The sequence below is a fragment of the Crinia signifera genome, chromosome 3 (genome assembly GCF_055691185.1).
Source record: "Crinia signifera chromosome 3, ASM5569118v1, whole genome shotgun sequence".
Classification (NCBI taxonomy): Eukaryota; Metazoa; Chordata; class Amphibia; order Anura; family Myobatrachidae; genus Crinia; species Crinia signifera.
In genome coordinates this window covers 217,107,414-217,126,403 of record NC_139219.1, presented here as the reverse complement: position 1 = coordinate 217,126,403, position 18,990 = coordinate 217,107,414, and the positions used below count along the sequence as shown (strand labels likewise).

The 18,990-nt window shown below is 41.5% G+C and overlaps 1 protein-coding gene across 7 annotated transcripts in view; it reads right to left on the bottom strand.

The window, feature by feature from the left end:
- Positions 1–18,990, bottom strand: part of LRCH3 (leucine rich repeats and calponin homology domain containing 3) — a 99,472-nt gene that overhangs the window by 10,546 nt on the left and 69,936 nt on the right. For 3 of the 7 annotated variants that reach the window (XM_083177442.1, XM_083177443.1, XM_083177445.1), the window contains 6 exons: positions 15,080–15,128; positions 13,300–13,401; positions 10,985–11,097; positions 3,034–3,171; positions 2,859–2,936; positions 1,606–1,935 (listed from right to left, as the gene is read on the bottom strand). In XM_083177442.1, coding sequence (XP_083033568.1) covers positions 1,735–1,935; positions 2,859–2,936; positions 3,034–3,171; positions 10,985–11,097; positions 13,300–13,401; positions 15,080–15,128 — 681 coding nt within the window. In that variant the 3' untranslated portion in view covers positions 1,606–1,734. Of the gene's footprint in view, positions 1–1,605; positions 1,936–2,858; positions 2,937–3,033; positions 3,172–10,984; positions 11,098–13,299; positions 13,402–15,079; positions 15,129–15,557; positions 15,639–18,990 lie in introns of those variants that run through there. The other 4 variants (XM_083177438.1, XM_083177440.1, XM_083177441.1 and 1 more) reach the window with 3 other exon arrangements.

Below are 18,990 nucleotides of genomic sequence, written 5' to 3'. Positions count from 1 at the left end.
AGAAGAGGTGCAGGGAGGAGGAGGTCACTGGTCCGGGCAGCAGTCAGGAGGCTGCCCGGACACAGGTGAGGGGGGTGCGGCGCTGATCAGCGGGGGACGCAAAGGGAAGTCCATAGGCTTCCATGGGGTTACGCCATCTAGAACTGGCGTAACACCACCACCCCCCCCCCCGCAGTGAAGCCCCGGTGGTGGGGCTTTGCTGCATATGGAAATGCGGTAAAAACCCAGAAAACTGGGGTTTTACAGCATTTTCAGTTTGGTGAATCTCGCCCAATGTATGTAAAATGGATCAGAGACCAAGCTGCAGTGTTATACTGTTGTACAAGGCATAGACTTGTCTATGGTGGTCACATGTAATACCACAGGATTTTTTTTTTTTTTTTTTTTTATAGGCTGCCCACCTAAGTGACTGTCCCATCTCCCTCACTTCATCCTGACAAGTCTTCAATAGACTGCAGAATTTATAAACCGAGATTAAAAAGGCACTCATAAAAATATAATATAGCACCGAAGTCTAATCACTAATTCAGAAGCCTAATGAAGAGAGTAGCATTTATATATTGCAAGCTCTTAATGAGACCTAGGCCTGGATAGGTAAACAAGTTACTATATTAGGTCTAATTAGATGTGCAAATAAACAACAGTTTTCCTCATTAGGCTTTCTGCTAAAGAAGTCACACCGATCAGCTTTTGGTATTAGGTGTCCTGTATGAGCATAAACAACTTTTGAAAAGGAATAACGATTAGCATCTGACTGCCTGAACTTAAAGGCCATGAAGAGTGCAGCAAGCTTTAAGAAATGGTCTACAGAACCCTCATCAACTTCCTTCTCAGCTACTCAGCAGTAAGCCCTGCACAAACTAGGTGATTAGCAGCACCGCCGATATGGTTAACTAGTTAACCATATCGACGGTGCCATTGGACAAACAATATAGTGCATACACACTGAACAATATTGTTCAGTGACATTACCGGGTCTGCAGCTGTGCATGCAGTTGCTGATGACAGGCAGGGGAGGAGGGGGGGGGGGGGGGTCGCTAATGATGCGTGGGAGAGCGCATAGTCAATCATTTTGAGCGTATGCACTAAATGTTTTTAAAAAAAGCAAAACAATATAGCTCAGAAGAGCCCTTCAAAAAATATTTTAAAAAAATTGGTCAGTGTGTATAGGACTTTTAAGCTTTGTCTATCAGATCTGTTTTGCAATGCTATGAGACTCTCCTATAATGTGTGGCAGAGGTGGAAGAAAGAAAATTATATATGTTTTTTTTTTTAATTTTGCCTCATTTTTATATTACTACTTATAAGCATGGAAATTAGACTGTATTTGCCTAGGACAGGCATTCCCAACCACGGTCCTCAAGGCACACCAACAGTGCAGGTTCTGTAGATATCCAGGCTTGAGCACAGGTGACTTCATTAGTATCTGAGGGATTCTGATTAAACCATCTGTGATGAAGCCTGGAAATCACTAAAACATGCACTGTTGGTGTGCCTTGAGGACCGTGGTTGGGAATGCCTGCACTAGGACATTGTTAAACACATACTGCAGTAAGTCACAGCTGTGGAGTCCTAGTATTTGCATCCTTGACAGATGATCATCACTTGACCAAGACCCCAGTTTAATTCATAGTGAAAACATAAGTGACATTGTGCTTCACAGGATAAAGGGGTTTCTATAAGATTACACCCAGCCACAAGGTTATACAGGTGCTTCCCCTGGTCTCTTCATGCCTATGTCCAGAAGGCAAGAAACCAATGATAGAGCAGGAAGAGGAGAAGCATAAGGGTGCAGTAAAAAACCACAAAGCCCAGTAGGTGGTAGGAAAGAATGGGTGCCCGTGAGCCTTCTCCAAAGGAGAGGAGACATTCCAGAGTTCCCTTAATGCTGTAGAGGTTTAGCTGAAGAATGTCTGAAGGTAGACAAACTTTGTCCTGTCCAGAGGGGGCGGAGCAATAAGGGAAAAACAGAAATGCAGAGTCAGACATGCAACCACCAACATGCAGTTAGAGACATTGGGTGAAATTTAATAGGATGAGAGATTCAGAAAGTGAGAGATTTAGGAAGGAATCTCCAGTTTTTTTAAAGCGGCAATCATTTACATGGCAAAATCAAACTGATTTTGCCGTGTAAATGATTGCCGCTTTAAAAGACCTGGAGATTTCTTACCAAATCTCTCACTTTCTGAATCTCTCATCCTATTCAATTTCCCCCATCATTACTGATACAAAAACTAAGACAAGTGGAGCGGCAGGAAAGGGGCAATAAAGCAGTGTTCTTGGATCCCTATATGGACTTCTCATATTATTAGAATACAGTAGTGTAAGGGGAGTCAGGGAATGAATGCATCCAGGCAAATAGCACAGATAACCAAGACTGAATTTAACTTGTGTCTTATAAACCTTGCTAAATATTATAATAAGGATTTCCATTAATGCTTTATTCATTAACCCTGGGCACCTTTAACAAAGAGTAGAGGACTTACAGCTATAAATAAAAATAAAAAAACAACATGAGTATGCATTGCATGTGCAATCTGGTCAGAATGAATTATAAGTGCTGTACTGAGGGCATGGTAGGCAGAAGACACTACAATGTGTGCTACGATTATGGGAAAATTTGACAGTGTCGGTGAGACAAGTGGGAAAGCAATACACAGTCCTCAGAGAAATAGTGGTAAGCGAACAGACGTTAAAGACATAGGAATATTGTTGGTAAAGGAATAGGTGGAAGTAGTTGGGCATCTATAGAATGATCTGTCCCCTAACTGCAGAGTATTTGTGTAACATGAAAAGGTGGATTTACTTTGTCATACACTAGGATACATAAGTAGGAAACACCGTTCAGAAAATTGTACCTGGGGAACACCAATTTTCTTGCAGGCTTCCAGGAAGTTTTCCACATTTCTCCGGCATTTTGCCATTGTGAGCTTGGGCTAATGAAGAGAGGCATAGATTTGTACTGATGAGAAAGCTTTAACTTCTTGCTAGTCATAGGTGCACATAAAGTGACATAGGACACTAAATACTTACAACAGCTGGTGAAGGAACATGAATACTAGACACTGATCTTGGCCGAACATGATTGGCTAAATGACACAAAACCACACCGTCTGTCAGAGCTGCCCCGAGATCACTGGGAAGTGACACCTTTAACCGAGACTCTATGTTCTAGTTGGAAAAAAGAAAATAATCAGTGTTTTCACATAAAAGGAAAGTTCCTGTAAAAATGAAACCTATGTTACAATTCATATACCACAAGATGCATTCTTTATAAATGAACTAAGAAATCGATTAAAACAAATACAGTAGGTACAGATCACTGAGGTGCTGGTTCTTAATGAATGAATAATCCTGAATCCTTCAAAATTGAATCCTAATGTATAGAGACAATTTCACTTTAACCCCTTCCCGACATTTGACGTATATATACACGTCATGGCCGGGATGTACTTCCCGACACATGACGTATATATACGTCATGACTTTAAACTGTCCCCGCGTCTATAGACGCGGGGACAGAGGGACGATGTCTGCTGTCCCTGACAGCAGACATGTCCCTGCATGCCCAGGGGGGGCTGCGATGCCGCCCCCCCGTCGGCGATCGCTGTGATTGGCTGTTAAGTGTGAACAGCCATTCACAGCGTTTTCTGTGTCACCGGCGAATAACGTTCGCCGGTGACACAGGGATCGGAGGTGATTGGTGCTGTAAAGTACAGCACCAATCACCGCGGGGTGTAAGGGTGACACTGGTGTCACCCCACCTCACCCCGCCCCCAAAGGCCGTGATTGGTTCGTCGGACCGACGAACCAATCACAGCCATGGAGGGGGGTTTAAACTAACGGTGACTGCACTGCAGACGCCATTCCGGTCTGGAATTGCGTGCAGTGCGGTCACCGTGCCTAGCTGCCGCAGTATACTGACCTGAACCTTGCAAAATACTTACCTGATCACTGCCTGGATCTTGCTACTTCTTGTGACTTCCTGTGCTGTGTTGTGCTGCTGCAGTGTCATCGAGTTATAGATAGAGAGATAGAGAGAGAGAGAGAGAGATAGAGAGATAGTGACAGATTGTGCTATATATTTTTTATATAACTGACTGCTGCCCCCCCTTTTGTGCTGATCAGTATAAATTAACTGATCAGCAACTTTTTGGGGGCGCAGGTTTTTTTTTTATATATATATATACCTGTCAGTACTGCTGCTGCAGTGTCATAGAGTGAGAGATAGAGAGAGATAGTGACAGAGAGTGATAGAGACTGCTATATTTTGTGTCTGCTGCCCCCCTTTTGTGCACCCCCAGCAACTTTTTGGGGGTGCAGGGGTTATTTTTCATATATATAACTGTCAGTGCTGCTGCTGCAGTGTCATAGAGTGATAGATAGTGAGAGATAGAGAGAGATAGTGACAGAGAGTGATAGAGAGTGCTATATTTTGGGTCTGCTGCCCCCGCCTTTTGTGCTGATCACTATATCTGAGGTGATCAGCAACTTTTTGGGGGTGCAGAGGTTTTTTTTTTTATATATACCTGTCAGTTGCTGCCAGTTGCACTGTCAGTTGCACCAAAGGTTGTGCACCTGCTGCCCCTCACTGATCACCTTTTTTTTTTTTTGAGGGTGCTGTGGGGTCTTTTTTTAATTTTTTTTTTTACACACACTGTGATTTTGTGGGTGTCCTGTGGCCACTGTGCGCTGATCAGTGACGTACATCACTGATCAGCTTTTTCGGCACAGGGTTGATCTATTTTTTATTTTTTTTTGATCAAATTCCTGTTGCCTTTGAGCGCTGTTCAGTGACGGACGTTACTGACCAACATCTGTGCTCAATTTTTGGCGCAGGACCTTTTTTTTTTTTTTTAACCCCTTCAATTTTTTTTTTTTTTATTGGGATCAAATTCCTGTATAAAGTATTTTTTTTTTCTGCACTACATACACACTACACACTACTAACCCCCCGGGTTGAAATAAAGTTTGTACCCCCCCCTACACTATACACGTGTTGAAACATTTCACTACCAGTAACACAAAAATAAAAATGGCATCCCAAATGTCATCCCAGTCATCCAGAAGAATGTATTCAGCGGAGGAGGCATATGCCATGCTTGCCTCTGACTCTGACACAGCCAGTGAGGCAAGCGGGGAATTAAAAGGATTCGTCTTAAGCTCCTCTTCCTCCTCTAGTGATGAGGGACCCCCTCAAAGACGCCCCCGTAGAGCAGCTGAGACCCCCCCCCAATAATTGATCTCGTATGGACCCCACCACCAGACAATTTTGAGCCCCAGGTTCCTGAGTTTTTGGCCATGCCAGGAATCCAATTTGATTCCACAGGTCTCAGAGAAATTGACTTTTTCAAATTATTTTTCTCTGATGATTTTATAAATTTAATGGTGGACCAAACTAATTTATATGCCCAGCAGTTTATTGCTCAAAACCCCATGTCATCATTTGCTAGGTGGACCCCTGTAGATGCAGTAGAGATGATGACGTTTTGGGGTCTGGTGTTTCATATGGGCATAGTAAAAAAGCCAGAAATTAGGCAATATTGGAGTACAGATGTTCTGTACAGCACCCCATTTTACCGTATGGCCATGACTCGGGCTCGTTTTGAGATGATCCTTAAATTTTTGCATTACAACGATAATGCACAGTGCCCACCCAGAGATGATCCCACCTTTGACCGGCTATTCAAAGTCAGGCCGGTCATTGATCATTTCAGTGCCAAATTTGCAGAGATGTACATCCCTGAAAAATTTATTTGTATCGACGAGTCCCTTATACATTTTAAAGGAAGGGTTAAATTCCGCCAGTACCTTCCCAGTAAGAGGGCAAGGTATGGCATAAAAATGTATAAGCTGTGTGAAAGCACCTCAGGGTACACCCACATGTTTAGGGTATATGAAGGGAAGGATTCAAGAATTGAACCGCCAGAATGCCCCCCCTCCCTCGTAGGTGTTAGTGGAAAAATTGTCTGGGATTTAGTGCACCCCTTCCTGGATAAAGGTTATCACCTCTATGTGGATAACTTTTACACTAGCATCCCCCTGTTTAAGGCCCTTGGTTCAAGAGGTACAGCAGCTTGCGGTACTGTGCGCAAGAACCAAAGAGGCCTCCCAAAAACGCACATTGCCCAAGTAATGAGAAGGGGTGAAAGCAGGGGAATATGCACCGAAAATATGTTGTTGGTCAAATATAAGGACAAGAGGGATGTCCTTATACTGACAATTCACGGAGACAGTACCACCTCCGTCCCTGTACGAGGTACCAGTACCCACACCTCAAAACCTAATTGTATCCTGGATTACAATAGGTACATGGGCGGAGTGGATCTTTCAGATCAGGTACTGAAGCCGTACAGTCCCCTGCGGAAAACAAAAATCTGGTACAAGAAGCTGACCGTGTATATCATCCAGATGGCACTGTATAACGCTTACGTGCTATTCCGTTCTACCGGCCAGAGGGGGACATTTATGCACTTTCAAGAGGAAGTCATAAAGGGCCTAATATTTGGGAACCAGCAGGCAGAGGGCCCCAGTACTTCTAGTACTGGCCCCCGTATTGTACCAGGGCAGCATTTTCCGAACGAAATCCCCTCCACTGCAAGAAAGGGCAGGACACAAAAAAGGTGCAAAGTTTGCTATAAAAAGGGAAGAAGAAAGGAAACTATTTTCCACTGTGAAACTTGCCCCGACAAACCCGGCCTATGTATAAAGGAGTGTTTTAAAATATACCACACATCTATGGATTATTAGGTTCATAATTTCACCGTGCTTCGGGGGTCTTGCTAATGCCACATAGCACCCACCATTCATTCCACCAGAATCTGAGCCGCAAAATCCAAAAATCACTCCTTCCCTTCTGAGTCCTGCCATGCAACCCAACTGGTATTTTTTGGTCACATGTGAGGCATTGCCGTACTCGGGAGAAATTGGGGCACAGATTTTGGGGTGCTTTGTCTACTTCATACCTTCTGAAAATGAAAAATTTTGAGCCAGAACTGCATTTTTGTGTAAAAAAATGTAATTTTTCATTTTCACTGCCCAGTTGTATCAAAATTGGTGAAACCCCTGGGGGTTTGAAATGTACACTATACCCCTAGATGAATTCCCTGAGGGGTGTAGTTTGCAAAATGGGGTCACTTGTGGGGGGGTTCCACTGTATTGGTGCTTTGGGGGTCTTGCTAATGCGACATAGCACCCACCAACATTCCACCAGAATTTGTGCTGCAAAATCCAAATATCACTCCTTCCCTTCTGAGTCCTGCCACTTTTTGGTCACACATGAGGCATTGCCGTACTCGGGAGAAACTGGGGCACAGATTTTGGGGTGCTTTTTCTCCTTCATACCTTCTGAAAATGAAAAATTTTGAGCCAGAACTGCATTTTTGTGTAAAAAATGAAATTTTTCATTTGCACAGCCCAGTTGTATCAAAATTGGTGAAACCCCTGGGGGTTTGAAATGTACACTATACCCCTAGATGAATTCCCTGAGGGGTGTAGTTTGCAAAATGGGGTCACTTGTGGGGGGGTTCCACTGTATTGGTGCTTTGGGGGTCTTGCTAATGCGACATAGCACCCACCAACATTCCACCAGAATTTGTGCTGCAAAATCCAAATATCACTCCTTCCCTTCTGAGTCCTGCCACTTTTTGGTCACACATGAGGCATTGCCGTACTCGGGAGAAACTGGGGCACAGATTTTGGGGTGCTTTTTCTCCTTCATACCTTCTGAAAATGAAAAATTTTGAGCCAGAACTGCATTTTTGTGTAAAAAATGAAATTTTTCATTTGCACAGCCCAGTTGTATCAAAATTGGTGAAACCCCTGGGGGTATGAAATGTACACTATACCCCTAGATGAATTCCCTGAGGGGTGTAGTTTGCAAAATGGGGTCACTTGTGGGGGGGTTCCACTGTATTGGTGCTTGGGGGGTCTTGCTAATGCGACATAGCACCCACCAACATTCCACCAGAATCTGAGCTGCAAAATCCCAAAATCACTCCTTCCCTTCTGAGTCCTGCCATGCACCCAAATGGTATTTTTTGGTCACATGTGAGGCATTGCCGTACTCGGGAGAAATTGGGGCACAGATTTTGAGGTGCTTTGTCTCCTTCATTCCTTGTGAAAATGAAAAATTTTGAGCCAGAACTGCATTTTTGTGTAAAAAATGTAATTTTTCATTTGCACAGCCCAGTTGTATCAAAATTGGTGAAACCCCTGGGGGTATGAAATGTACACTATACCCCTAGATGAATTCCCTGAGGGGTGTAGTTTGCAAAATGGGGTCACTTGTGGGGGGGTTCCACTGTATTGGTGCTTGGGGGGTCTTGCTAATGCGACATAGCACCCACCAACATTCCACCAGAATCTGAGCTGCAAAATCCCAAAATCACTCCTTCCCTTCTGAGTCCTGCCATGCACCCAAATGGTATTTTTTGGTCACATGTGAGGCATTGCCGTACTCGGGAGAAATTGGGGCACAGATTTTGGGGTGCTTTGTCTCCTTCATTCCTTGTGAAAATGAAAAATTTTGAGCCAGAACTGCATTTTTGTGTAAAAAATTTAATTTTTCATTTTCACTGCCCAGTTGTACCACAATTGGTGAAACCCCTGGGGGTTTGAAATGTACACTATACCCCTAGATGAATTCCCTGAGGGGTGTAGTTTGCAAAATGGGGTCACTTGTGGGGGGGGTCCTAAATTTTAGCATCTTATGGTGCCTAGAAACCTACATGGTGCCTAAAAAATAATCTCATAAAAAGGAGGCTCCAAAATCAAGTAGGTGCTCCTTCTATTATGAAGCCTGTAGTTTGGTCAACGTGCACACTAGGGCCACATATAGGATATTTATGAAAACAAAAGAATTGGGGGAATCAATTTTTAGTCACATTTCTCTAGTAAAATCTACGGTGTTCCTTAGAAAAATGTATTAAAATTGCAAATCTGCAAAAAAAAATGAAATTTTGAAATTTCACCTACACTTTGTTTTAATTCCTGTGAAACACCTAAAGGGTTAACAAACTTCCAAAATGCTGTTTTGAATACTGTGAGGGGTGCAGTTTTTGAAATGGCATCATTTATGGGGGTGTCTCACATACAAGTCCCTCAAAGTCACATCAAAACTGAACTGGTCCCTAAAAAAATCAGTGTTTGAAATTTTCTTGAAAATTTGAGAATTTGCTATTCATATTGTAAGCCTCCTAGTGTCCAAAAAAATTAAAAGGAAGTTGAAATAATGATGGAAACATAAAGTAGACATATGGTCTATGTTAGTTATTAACTATTTTGAGTGGTATGATTATTTGTCTCACAAGCAGAAAATTTAACATTTTGCAAATTGCTAAATTTTCCATTTTTTTATGACATTTTGGTATTTTTCACAAAAAAACACAGACTGTATCGACCCAAATTTACCACTAATTTGAAGTACAATGTGTCACGAGAAAACAATCTCAAAATCACTGGGATAAGTAAAAGCAAAAAAAAGTTATCCCCACTTAAGTGATACATGTCAGATTTGAAAAAAAGGGCTCTGTCAGGAAGGCAAAAACATGCTGTGTCAGGAAGGGGTTTAAGACAGGCCTAGCAGGTAGTCAGTAATAGCTTACCAGTGTTCCACCCCCAGTGCACAAGTGGCCAAACAAACACCTACCAATATAAATATAATACAGTAAAGGGGAATTCATATTTCATGGTCACTAGTACTTCTGATAAACGCAGTTGTTTGGCTCTACCAGATATTTCACTTTATCAAGGTTTTCATAAATCAAAGGATCTACTTAAGCTTTCACCATGCCTAGTTCTGTACTCAAAAGCATTATATACAGACCAATTCCCCTCCCTTAACCTTAAAAACATATTGAAAATATTTGATATGTCAGTTAAGCTAGTCTCAGCAAGGCCCTTTACAGAATTATTCTTAAATGTACTACATAAAACGTATTTGTCACCACATCGTCGATAGTTTCACAGCGGCAGCACAAGGACGCTGAAGCTATGAATATTGGCAGCTTGCTAAAATGCTTTAAGCTATGCTATCAGCGCGTGCCGCTCCAGCTATGAATATATAGTGTGGCGAGCGCAGTGAGCCACCGAGCCTGAAGCGTTCTTGAGCGCAGCGATCCCCGCAAGGGGACACGGAATACATGTGAAGTTATCCGCGTCCGTTTGCCACGCTTCGGGCTCGCCACACTACATAAAATCGACGTGGATGGTGGGGGTATGAAAAGGTCGGGAAGACGCGTCCGCTCGCCACACTTCGGGATGGTGGGGGTGTTTCAGGAACACATTCAAACCTGCCACATCATACGTCTGAGCAATAGCTACTCAGAGGTCAGAGGCATGAGGGTATCATTGCATTGCTGCTGGAGTGTCTGAGACGCTCCTACGTATCACAAAGATGGAGCACATCTCCGCCGGCGCCCACATGATAGAGAGGATATCATGCTGGCACAAGCGCTGTGTGAGAGGCGCTCACTAGGCTTCACAGGAGCTTAGGAGTAGCAGCGTTGGGCTGCCTTGGTGGAGTCAGCATAGGATGCTGATAACGTACAGGCAGTTAGGCAAGCTGCCAATATTCATAGCTTCAGCGTCCTTGTGCTGACGCCTTGAAACTAAACAAGCACCATTAAAAAAAAAAAAAAAAAGAAGATTTTACTTATTCTATTTCTTTTTCCCGATTACATATTCTTTAGTTGGGGGTCAGGGTGGGACTAGGCGCGGATCCAGACGTTTTTCTCTTTCATGTCGTGTGCTGACTGTTTGTAATGTGAGACATTGCTATGAAACGTATACTGGAATTTGTTTATTATTCCTGTGTACAACTGTGTTGCGACCATGTACTGTGCTCCACACGATGAGAATGCATTAATATTGTACATTTATTGTATGTCATGCTTCAATAAAGAAAACTATTAAAAAAACAAAAAACATTATATACCAGCCAGTATGGCCTCCAGAGACAGGCCCAGCTGTGATGCAAACAAACCTTTCTGAGCTGCTCTGTCATCTCTATCTCTTCCTGACCAAACTTAGCACTATGTTCTGTTCTGGAGTTTGTGCAATCACCGGAAGAAGCAGGAGTGAGAGGAGGTGTGTTACCTGTTAAGAAAATATTTTTAACGAAATGAAAACAAAGCTGTAATAGCATATTATTGAAGACACACTCCCTAGCTGAAACAGGTGTACAGCAAATGGGACTAAATTGTGGAATTAAAAAAATGCAACACTATACAAACATTTTTTAATAAACTATTTTAAACACTAAAGATATACCATATATACTCGAGTATAAGCCTACTTTTTCATAACATTTTTTTTTTTTATATATTCTTTATTTAGGTTTTTCAAAGGAGTTACAAACAGTACACAACATTTTGACATCTTGAAACATACATGTAGCCAATCGTGGCATCTTACATTCAAACAGCATATCAGAGTATAAGAGTGATGTAATGTATCTTTAACACACAATAAAATTGTAAGTGGAAAATAAAAACAGCGTCTCTGAGTTTTTCTAACTAATACAGAAAAAAAAAAGAAAAAAAACGTTGGTACAGTCGTGACATGGGGGGGGATTAGCGAAAAGGAAAGGAGAGGCTAAGAGGGAGGGGGCAGCAGGTAGGGCTATAGTCTCATGATTGTGTAAATGAGTTGGTTATGTCTGGTGTATACAGCTACTTTGGACTGTGCGGCCGAGTGATACACTTTGTTAGGGCCTTGTTGGGTCCCGGGGAACATAGCATCTATATGAGTTTGAGGATTTAAAATTAATCCAGGCTAACCACGTGGCTTGATAGTCAGAGTACCTGTCCAGCGCTGAATAGTATATGTCTTCCATGGACCTATAGAATTCTACCCTCTGAAACCATTCCCAGATCCCCGGGGTTCATAACATTTTTTATGCTGAAAAAGCCCCCCATCGGCTTATACTCGAGTGAGGGTCCCACTTGAGTCAAAAAGTTTTCCCAGGTTTTTTTTTGTTGTAAAATTAGGTGCCTCGGCTTATATTCGGGTCGACTTGTACTCGAGTATATACGGTAGAATATAAACGTATTGACAACACAGACCATAAAAAGTTCAATGGTTACCCATAGAAGTTGCTATAACAAAAGATGCGAGAGAAGCAACTACTTACACCAAAGAGTTCATACACTGTAGCCTTAAAATAGATTTAAAAGCATGATCATTAAGATAGAAGGGCTCTCTAATGCAGGAGCAGATGCAAATGGGCCTGTACATGCAAGCTTTCTGACAAGCATTCACTTTGTGGCATCAAATGAGACTATGACTGCAGTGTTCACAATAATAAAAATATAAGAGAGTGAATTTCCAGTGGGCAGTCAAAGCTACTGGTCACATTTTACAGGAGCTTCCGTGCAACCATCTCAGGCCTGCAGTTGATAAGGTCACACCATCATCCAGTTCACATCTGAGATCAGAGACATTTTGGCTATGCACACTGCATGTTAAGGAATAATATATATATATATATATATATATATATATATATATATATATATATATATATATATATATATATATATATATATATATATATATATAGAGTAGCTGTGGCGGCACTCTATAGGCAATAGGTCCCAGCGGGGATGGTATTTAATGTAGCAATTGAAGCAATGCGGTGCCTTCCAAGCCTGTACTCACAGCGGTGAGCCAGGTAAATGTAGTAATGTAGAGGGACGGCGGCACTCGCAAAATAAAGACCCAAGGCAGGCTAGTTAGACCAACGTTTCGCGGCTGGTGTCGCCACTTTATCAAGGTGCCAAAGAATATATGTATAGAATATGCCAATCAAGGTGCCAAAGAATATAATATATATATTAGTTCTATACTTATTTAGCATTTAAATTGCCCTTTCCTACATCACTGCACTGTGAGTTAACGAATGAGTCTCAAAATATGCCTGAGGTGAGGTTAAATAAAGGCCCATACACACTTTGAAAGTCGCTCAAAAACAGCAAGTTTGAGCTGCTTTCAGCTCAAAGTCGCACAGTATGTATGGCTAACATATTACGTCAATACCAGCAAAAGGAAAAAGAAACAGACATTTAAACGGAATTGGTTTTAAATCTCACTTTTCTATTCAGTTCTGTAAAAAATATCCATGTTTAAGAAAATCAATACAAAACCCAGCTAATGAAATAATAGTGGAACAAATATACAGCGAATGTCTGTGGCATGGTTAACAGCTGTGAATAACTGAATGTATATGTATACAAGAATCTATGTTCCCAGCTATATTACTGCCATACAGGCATTGGTGTTAAGAGTTCTGCCACTTACTTCTCTTCACTTCTTCCCGAACTGCAGCTCTAAACAAGAAGCTCTCTGGCCTCTGAGGCGAGCATCGATATGAGCTGACAGACGCTGGTGAGGACAAATGTACTGTAAGATAAGATTTTGAAAGCAAAAAGTAATGAACATACTATATTATATTATAATATAATAGCATATAATATATATATATATATATATATATATATATATATATATATATACACACACACACACACACATATACATATATACATACATACACACACACACACACATATATATATTATATATAGCTAGAGCCTATGGATTCGGAAAACATAATTCTAAGTCAACACAAAGTGAACACTAGTTGTCTAAAACATATATATTTAACAATATACGGACATTGGGTCGACACAATAAAGGTTGACATGCATTCGGTTGACCAATGAAGGATGACGTGGCTTAGGTCGACACCTGAAATAGGTCAAAATGTCTAAGGTCGACTTGGATGGAAGGTCAACACAAGCATTAGGTCGACAATGGTTTTCCCACCTTTTTTTTTTGAGCCGACACATGCTGACAGGAGGTATTTCATGACCTACCATCTACTAGGTCGTGGAGGGAGAATGGAATAATGTGCCCGAAGCATGGCGAGCCATGCAAAGGGATGCGGTACACTTAGGGGGGTATTCAATGTTTGCCGTGCTCCCGCAGCCATCTCCCGACGGGGGAGATGGCTGCGGGGCCCTATTCAATGCGGTCTTCCCCGACAGCATTGAACAGGGGTTCTCGGCAGAACGAGCCCGACATCACAAGCAGTCGGGCTCGTTCTGCTGATAAAAGCCAGAAATAGGCTAGCTCTCAGCCGGAGCTTGTCCATTTCCGTCCTCGGCTCGCAGCCACGCCCCCTTCTCGCTGCTCGGCCGAGCTCAAGTCAAGCAAAGCGAGAACAGGAACCCCCCCCCCCCTTAGACCTTGTCCATGTCGACATTCAGTACAGAAAAGGATGAAAAATCCATGTTAAATTTTTGACTGTCAACCTAGCCATTGTCGGCCTAATGCTTGTATATACCTTCCATCCCTGTCAATATAAACCATGTCGACCTTCAGTGGTCGACCCAATGACTATTCATTGAGAACTGCCACAGAGCGGCATTTCCTTAGCATGCTGTGAGTGATGCATGTGGGCCATCAGATATCAAAACTTAATGGAAAACAACATTAATCAAACCCTGAACCCAGCCAAGAACCCTTATTACCATTACATCCAGAGTCACCTATATGAAATATAGGAGCAGATGTATTAAGCCTAGCAAAGAGATAAACTGGAGGTAAAGTGGAAGGAGATAATGCACCAGATAATCGACTCCCAACTGTCGTATTTCAAACACAGCTGATTGGCTGGTGCATTATCTCCTTCGACTTTCTCACCTTGAGGGCTGTTTCACACAGTACGGTTCCTGCCGCACGGTGAAATCCCGTACGGTCAGGGAGCCGCGCCGCACTCAGAATTTTATAATGGCAGGGATGGCCACAGCCCGGCAGCCGTCCCTTCCAGTGGGGGGATCCGGCTGCAGCCGTGCGGCCGGGCCGTGGCCGTCCCGTGTGAATGGACACAATAGTGTCCATTCACAACTGCTGAGTGCGGCACGGCTCCCTGGCCGTACGGGATTTCACCGTGCGGCAGGAACCGTACTGTGTGAAACAGCCCTTAGGCTTAATACAGCTGCCCCACAGTTAGCACTCCAACCAAATTAACCTGTCCATCCAACTGCAGAAAAATGATAAGCTGTTATATACTTACTTGTCTGAGAGGTGGGTGATACTGGAGTCAATGATGATCGCTCATCACTCTGAAAGCAAAAACACGAGGACAGATTAAGTAAACAAATAAAAACATAAGTAAAGACATAAATGACAAAAATGGATTAGACACGAAAAATAACAAATTGGAGCCAATTGTAATATTGTTCCAGAAAAGACATTTCAGAATATAATACTCACATAACAGCTGCTATGTAAATACACAACACTACAGTACTGTGACCTCTAAATCCTATGTGGAATGGCAATTAAACCTTAAGTATATTTAGTACAATCTTTATAAAAGCATAGACATTTATGACCAAGCTTTACTTTAACAAAGCACAAAAATGGGTAATGTAACAGTTGTAGAACTCTGAAGTGTTTATAATAAATATGAACATGGAGCATCATCAGCCAATGAGAAATAAAAACAAAAACACAGACTAAATCAAGAACAGCCAACATGCTATAGTCACCTGGATGTGGCTTCCTGGCCTCCTTTTAATGGTATTGGTGTTATAATCAATCTCAAAGACAAAGTGCGGCTCAAAGCCATTCTGCCAGCAGCGACAGGAAGGAGAGAAAGAGAAGGAAAGATGGAGCTAAGGTGGCAGGGTAGAAATCCATAAAAGTGAAAGAAAAAAAAAAAACACCAGCACAAAGCTTCCCACAAATAGTTGATTCTCAACCATGTTGCTCTTGCTTTACAACTGCATCACAGGTCAGCAGCCATGTGCATGCAAAGTCAATCCCGTGCGAACACATCTCAGAAGCAACAATGCACACAAAAAGGCCCTAGTAAAACAAAAGCAGCAACCCATCTTGCATGTTCTCAGAACTAAACAGAAACCATAAAAAAAGGGACTAATTGTGTGTTTTATTTTTATAGAAAGGGTTGAACATTAGTATATATGTAATATATTAGCAATTCCACACTACACAGAAACAGTTTAGAATCTGTTACATCAACCTTGTAAACTGAAGGTAAATGAACGAAGCCAGCAAAACTCTTCTACCACAGGTCATACAGTATATTTGAAATACTTCAAAATGGCTAAATGCTGAATTTACAGTATAATGCAGGAAGTCAAGATGTTTGCATTAGTAATAATGGGGTATTATGAAGTAGTTTTATCTAATATAATGCACTATTGGGTGCATGTTTTATCTTTACCTATTTCTGTGGGGTATATTCAATGCATTTCAGCAAGCTATGACAGCTAACAGTGCTGATTGCTCACCCCCCCTTCACTCGCCGTTTCCACCAATCATTTCTGCTGAGCCAGACCAGAGAAAACTTAGAGGCTTAGAGGTGACCTATTGAGTGCTTATAGAAATTGCCTCACTATTGAACCACTAGATCGGTTGATACTGTACCATTGGGCCAGCCAATGCCCTTTTTCTGTGGGATCATATGAATAGGCTTGGTGCCCTTAGATTAGGAGGATAGATTTTGTATTCCATCTATCCCAGATTTTCAAGAGGAACTAAGCCTTCATATATCTACACCTATTGAGGCTATATGAATTGTATTTTCGATATACAGTAAAAAAAATAATGAAAAGGGACCCAGCACTAAACTCAATAAGCTTATTGAGACAATCCTCTAGCAACCTGAGTATATTCCAGTTTAAAGTATGGCTATCTAGATCTCTGGACCGATTATCATTATTTTTATCCATCCTGTCAAAATGTTTTCGCTAAAACCCCTGAAGAAGCCCCTTAATGTGCGAAACGCGTTGGTGATACAGCACGTTTTTATGACTTTACAATAAACCTCTTCGGTACTTATGTATTATCTGGGCTCCCATGTTAAATGCACCCCATTTTTTCATACCCCTTCTATCCAACTACGCATGGAGTTGATTTTATATGGTGCCCGAAGCGTGGCGAGCGCAGCGAGCCCCGCGAGGGGACGCGGTCTCATAAGAAAAACGGGAGCCCAGATATTATATAAGTACCATCTCTTCAATGAATACCTTTTATTAAAAAAAAAAATTAAGAAAAATTCAGATATGGACTTTGTGTTATATAACATTGGTAACACCAGTAGAGGTGTTTAAGGGACACTGAATCTAGGGCGCCACTCCACAGCTGTCTATATGCCTTGTGTCTCCCTTTGCCAACAAGGGTTTTGTGGATAAGGCTGCCCTGAGTTTGCGTATAGTACACTATATCTACATATAATTTATTAAGTAAAAAAGAACCAGGGGTCTGGATAAAATATAAATATCATTCACACACACACACACACACACACACTAGATGGCTGTATATACCCTTACCAATATAAAAATATCAGCAACCTAATTAACAGCAAAGCAACTCTGTGATGCGACTTAAATATCCGACTTTAGTAGTCAGGAGACCGTAAATTAGATATGATCTCTTGACTGTATGTTAAAATGCTAAAACTAATTAACATTAACCTAACAAGGAGATAACATGGTGAAGAAACACGGACACAATATACATAGATTGAAGAATATGCAGGGGCTATGAAATGTTGTATTTAGCTTATATCCATTATATAGAACACATTTACATACAAAATAGCATTATGAAGTGAAGTGTTACACCAGAACAAAGTGGAGGGTAGCATTAAAAAAATCAAGGTCCGACTTTTAACTGGTTGCTGTGGGGTTTTTCATCTTTTCATGCATTTTCATTTCTTCATACATGTCCTGTTATGTAGTCTCATTTTGTCGCCTTGCAGACTAGACATACTGTATTGTTTCTCTACAATAAATAAGTGATTTCAGCACTGTCTGTTGGCAGCACACAATAAAATAAGTGCGCCAATTCCAGCTGCAGTCATCATTTCACATGGTAGGGGAGGATTATAGGCCTGGCTTCCAAGTTCTCATATGCTAGAACTGTTATTTTACTACATGTTGTCCATTTATTGCTATTTAAGTAAGTTAAAACATTATCTACTAGAGATGAAAAAGGTCATTAATAATACTTTAAGAATCTCCATTGTCCCCAAGACACAGAAATGTACCACAGTGATCCACGTTTTCATCAACATGGCACAGGCCTCTGCAATAAATAACCAGCTAGCTATTAATTTATAGTTCTCCATTATCTGCACGTAATTGGTTCTTAGGAGATCCTGCTCAAAATTCTCAAACATCCAAGAGCAGAAAGGATCAGGCTATGCAACACGGCATTAAAAATGACAGTGCTCCCTTACATCACATAAATAAGCTACAAACATTGCATAAAAGGTTCAATATGCTTTGATGGAAACATTTTTAAAGTATACATATTAAAGCAAACTAAAGTGTATAGTAGCTTAATCACCCACCCTCCCCCTCCATTGTTTATCAACCCCACTATTGCTGTCAGAAACTAAAACAATTTTAGAATTTGTGTCTGAGATTTGATGGACTTAAATTAGATTACTGCAATAAAATATTACAAAGACAAGCAGATTACTATTAATGTACATAATCCCCAAACAATTAAGGCCAACCATCCTGTATATTGGTAGCCTAAACCAAAACTACCAATGCCATATCACCGACTTGCATTAAAGGTGCAATCCACTGCAAAAGTTAGTGGTGGTTCTTTATAACAAATCTGGCAAGAAGATAAATGATGATTCAGTTTGCCCAGCAATGGATAGACCTAGCAACCACAGTTGCATGACCTATGATGTTAAGTGTACAGTCCCCTGAGCTCCCTCTGGCAGCATGATCACTAATTACAAAATCAGATAATACTCGCCCAGAAACAGGCAGTAACCAAAACAGGGAGAGAGCTTTAATATTCAGAAAAAGTCTTGTAAGTGTGCCTCAGAGCAATTTTAAAAGTGCAAAACTGAACTTTAGGAGAACCGCTTCAAAAAAGAGTCTTTCTACGACCACCCCAAATAAAACCTGGCTATCTGTGTGGGATTGCACC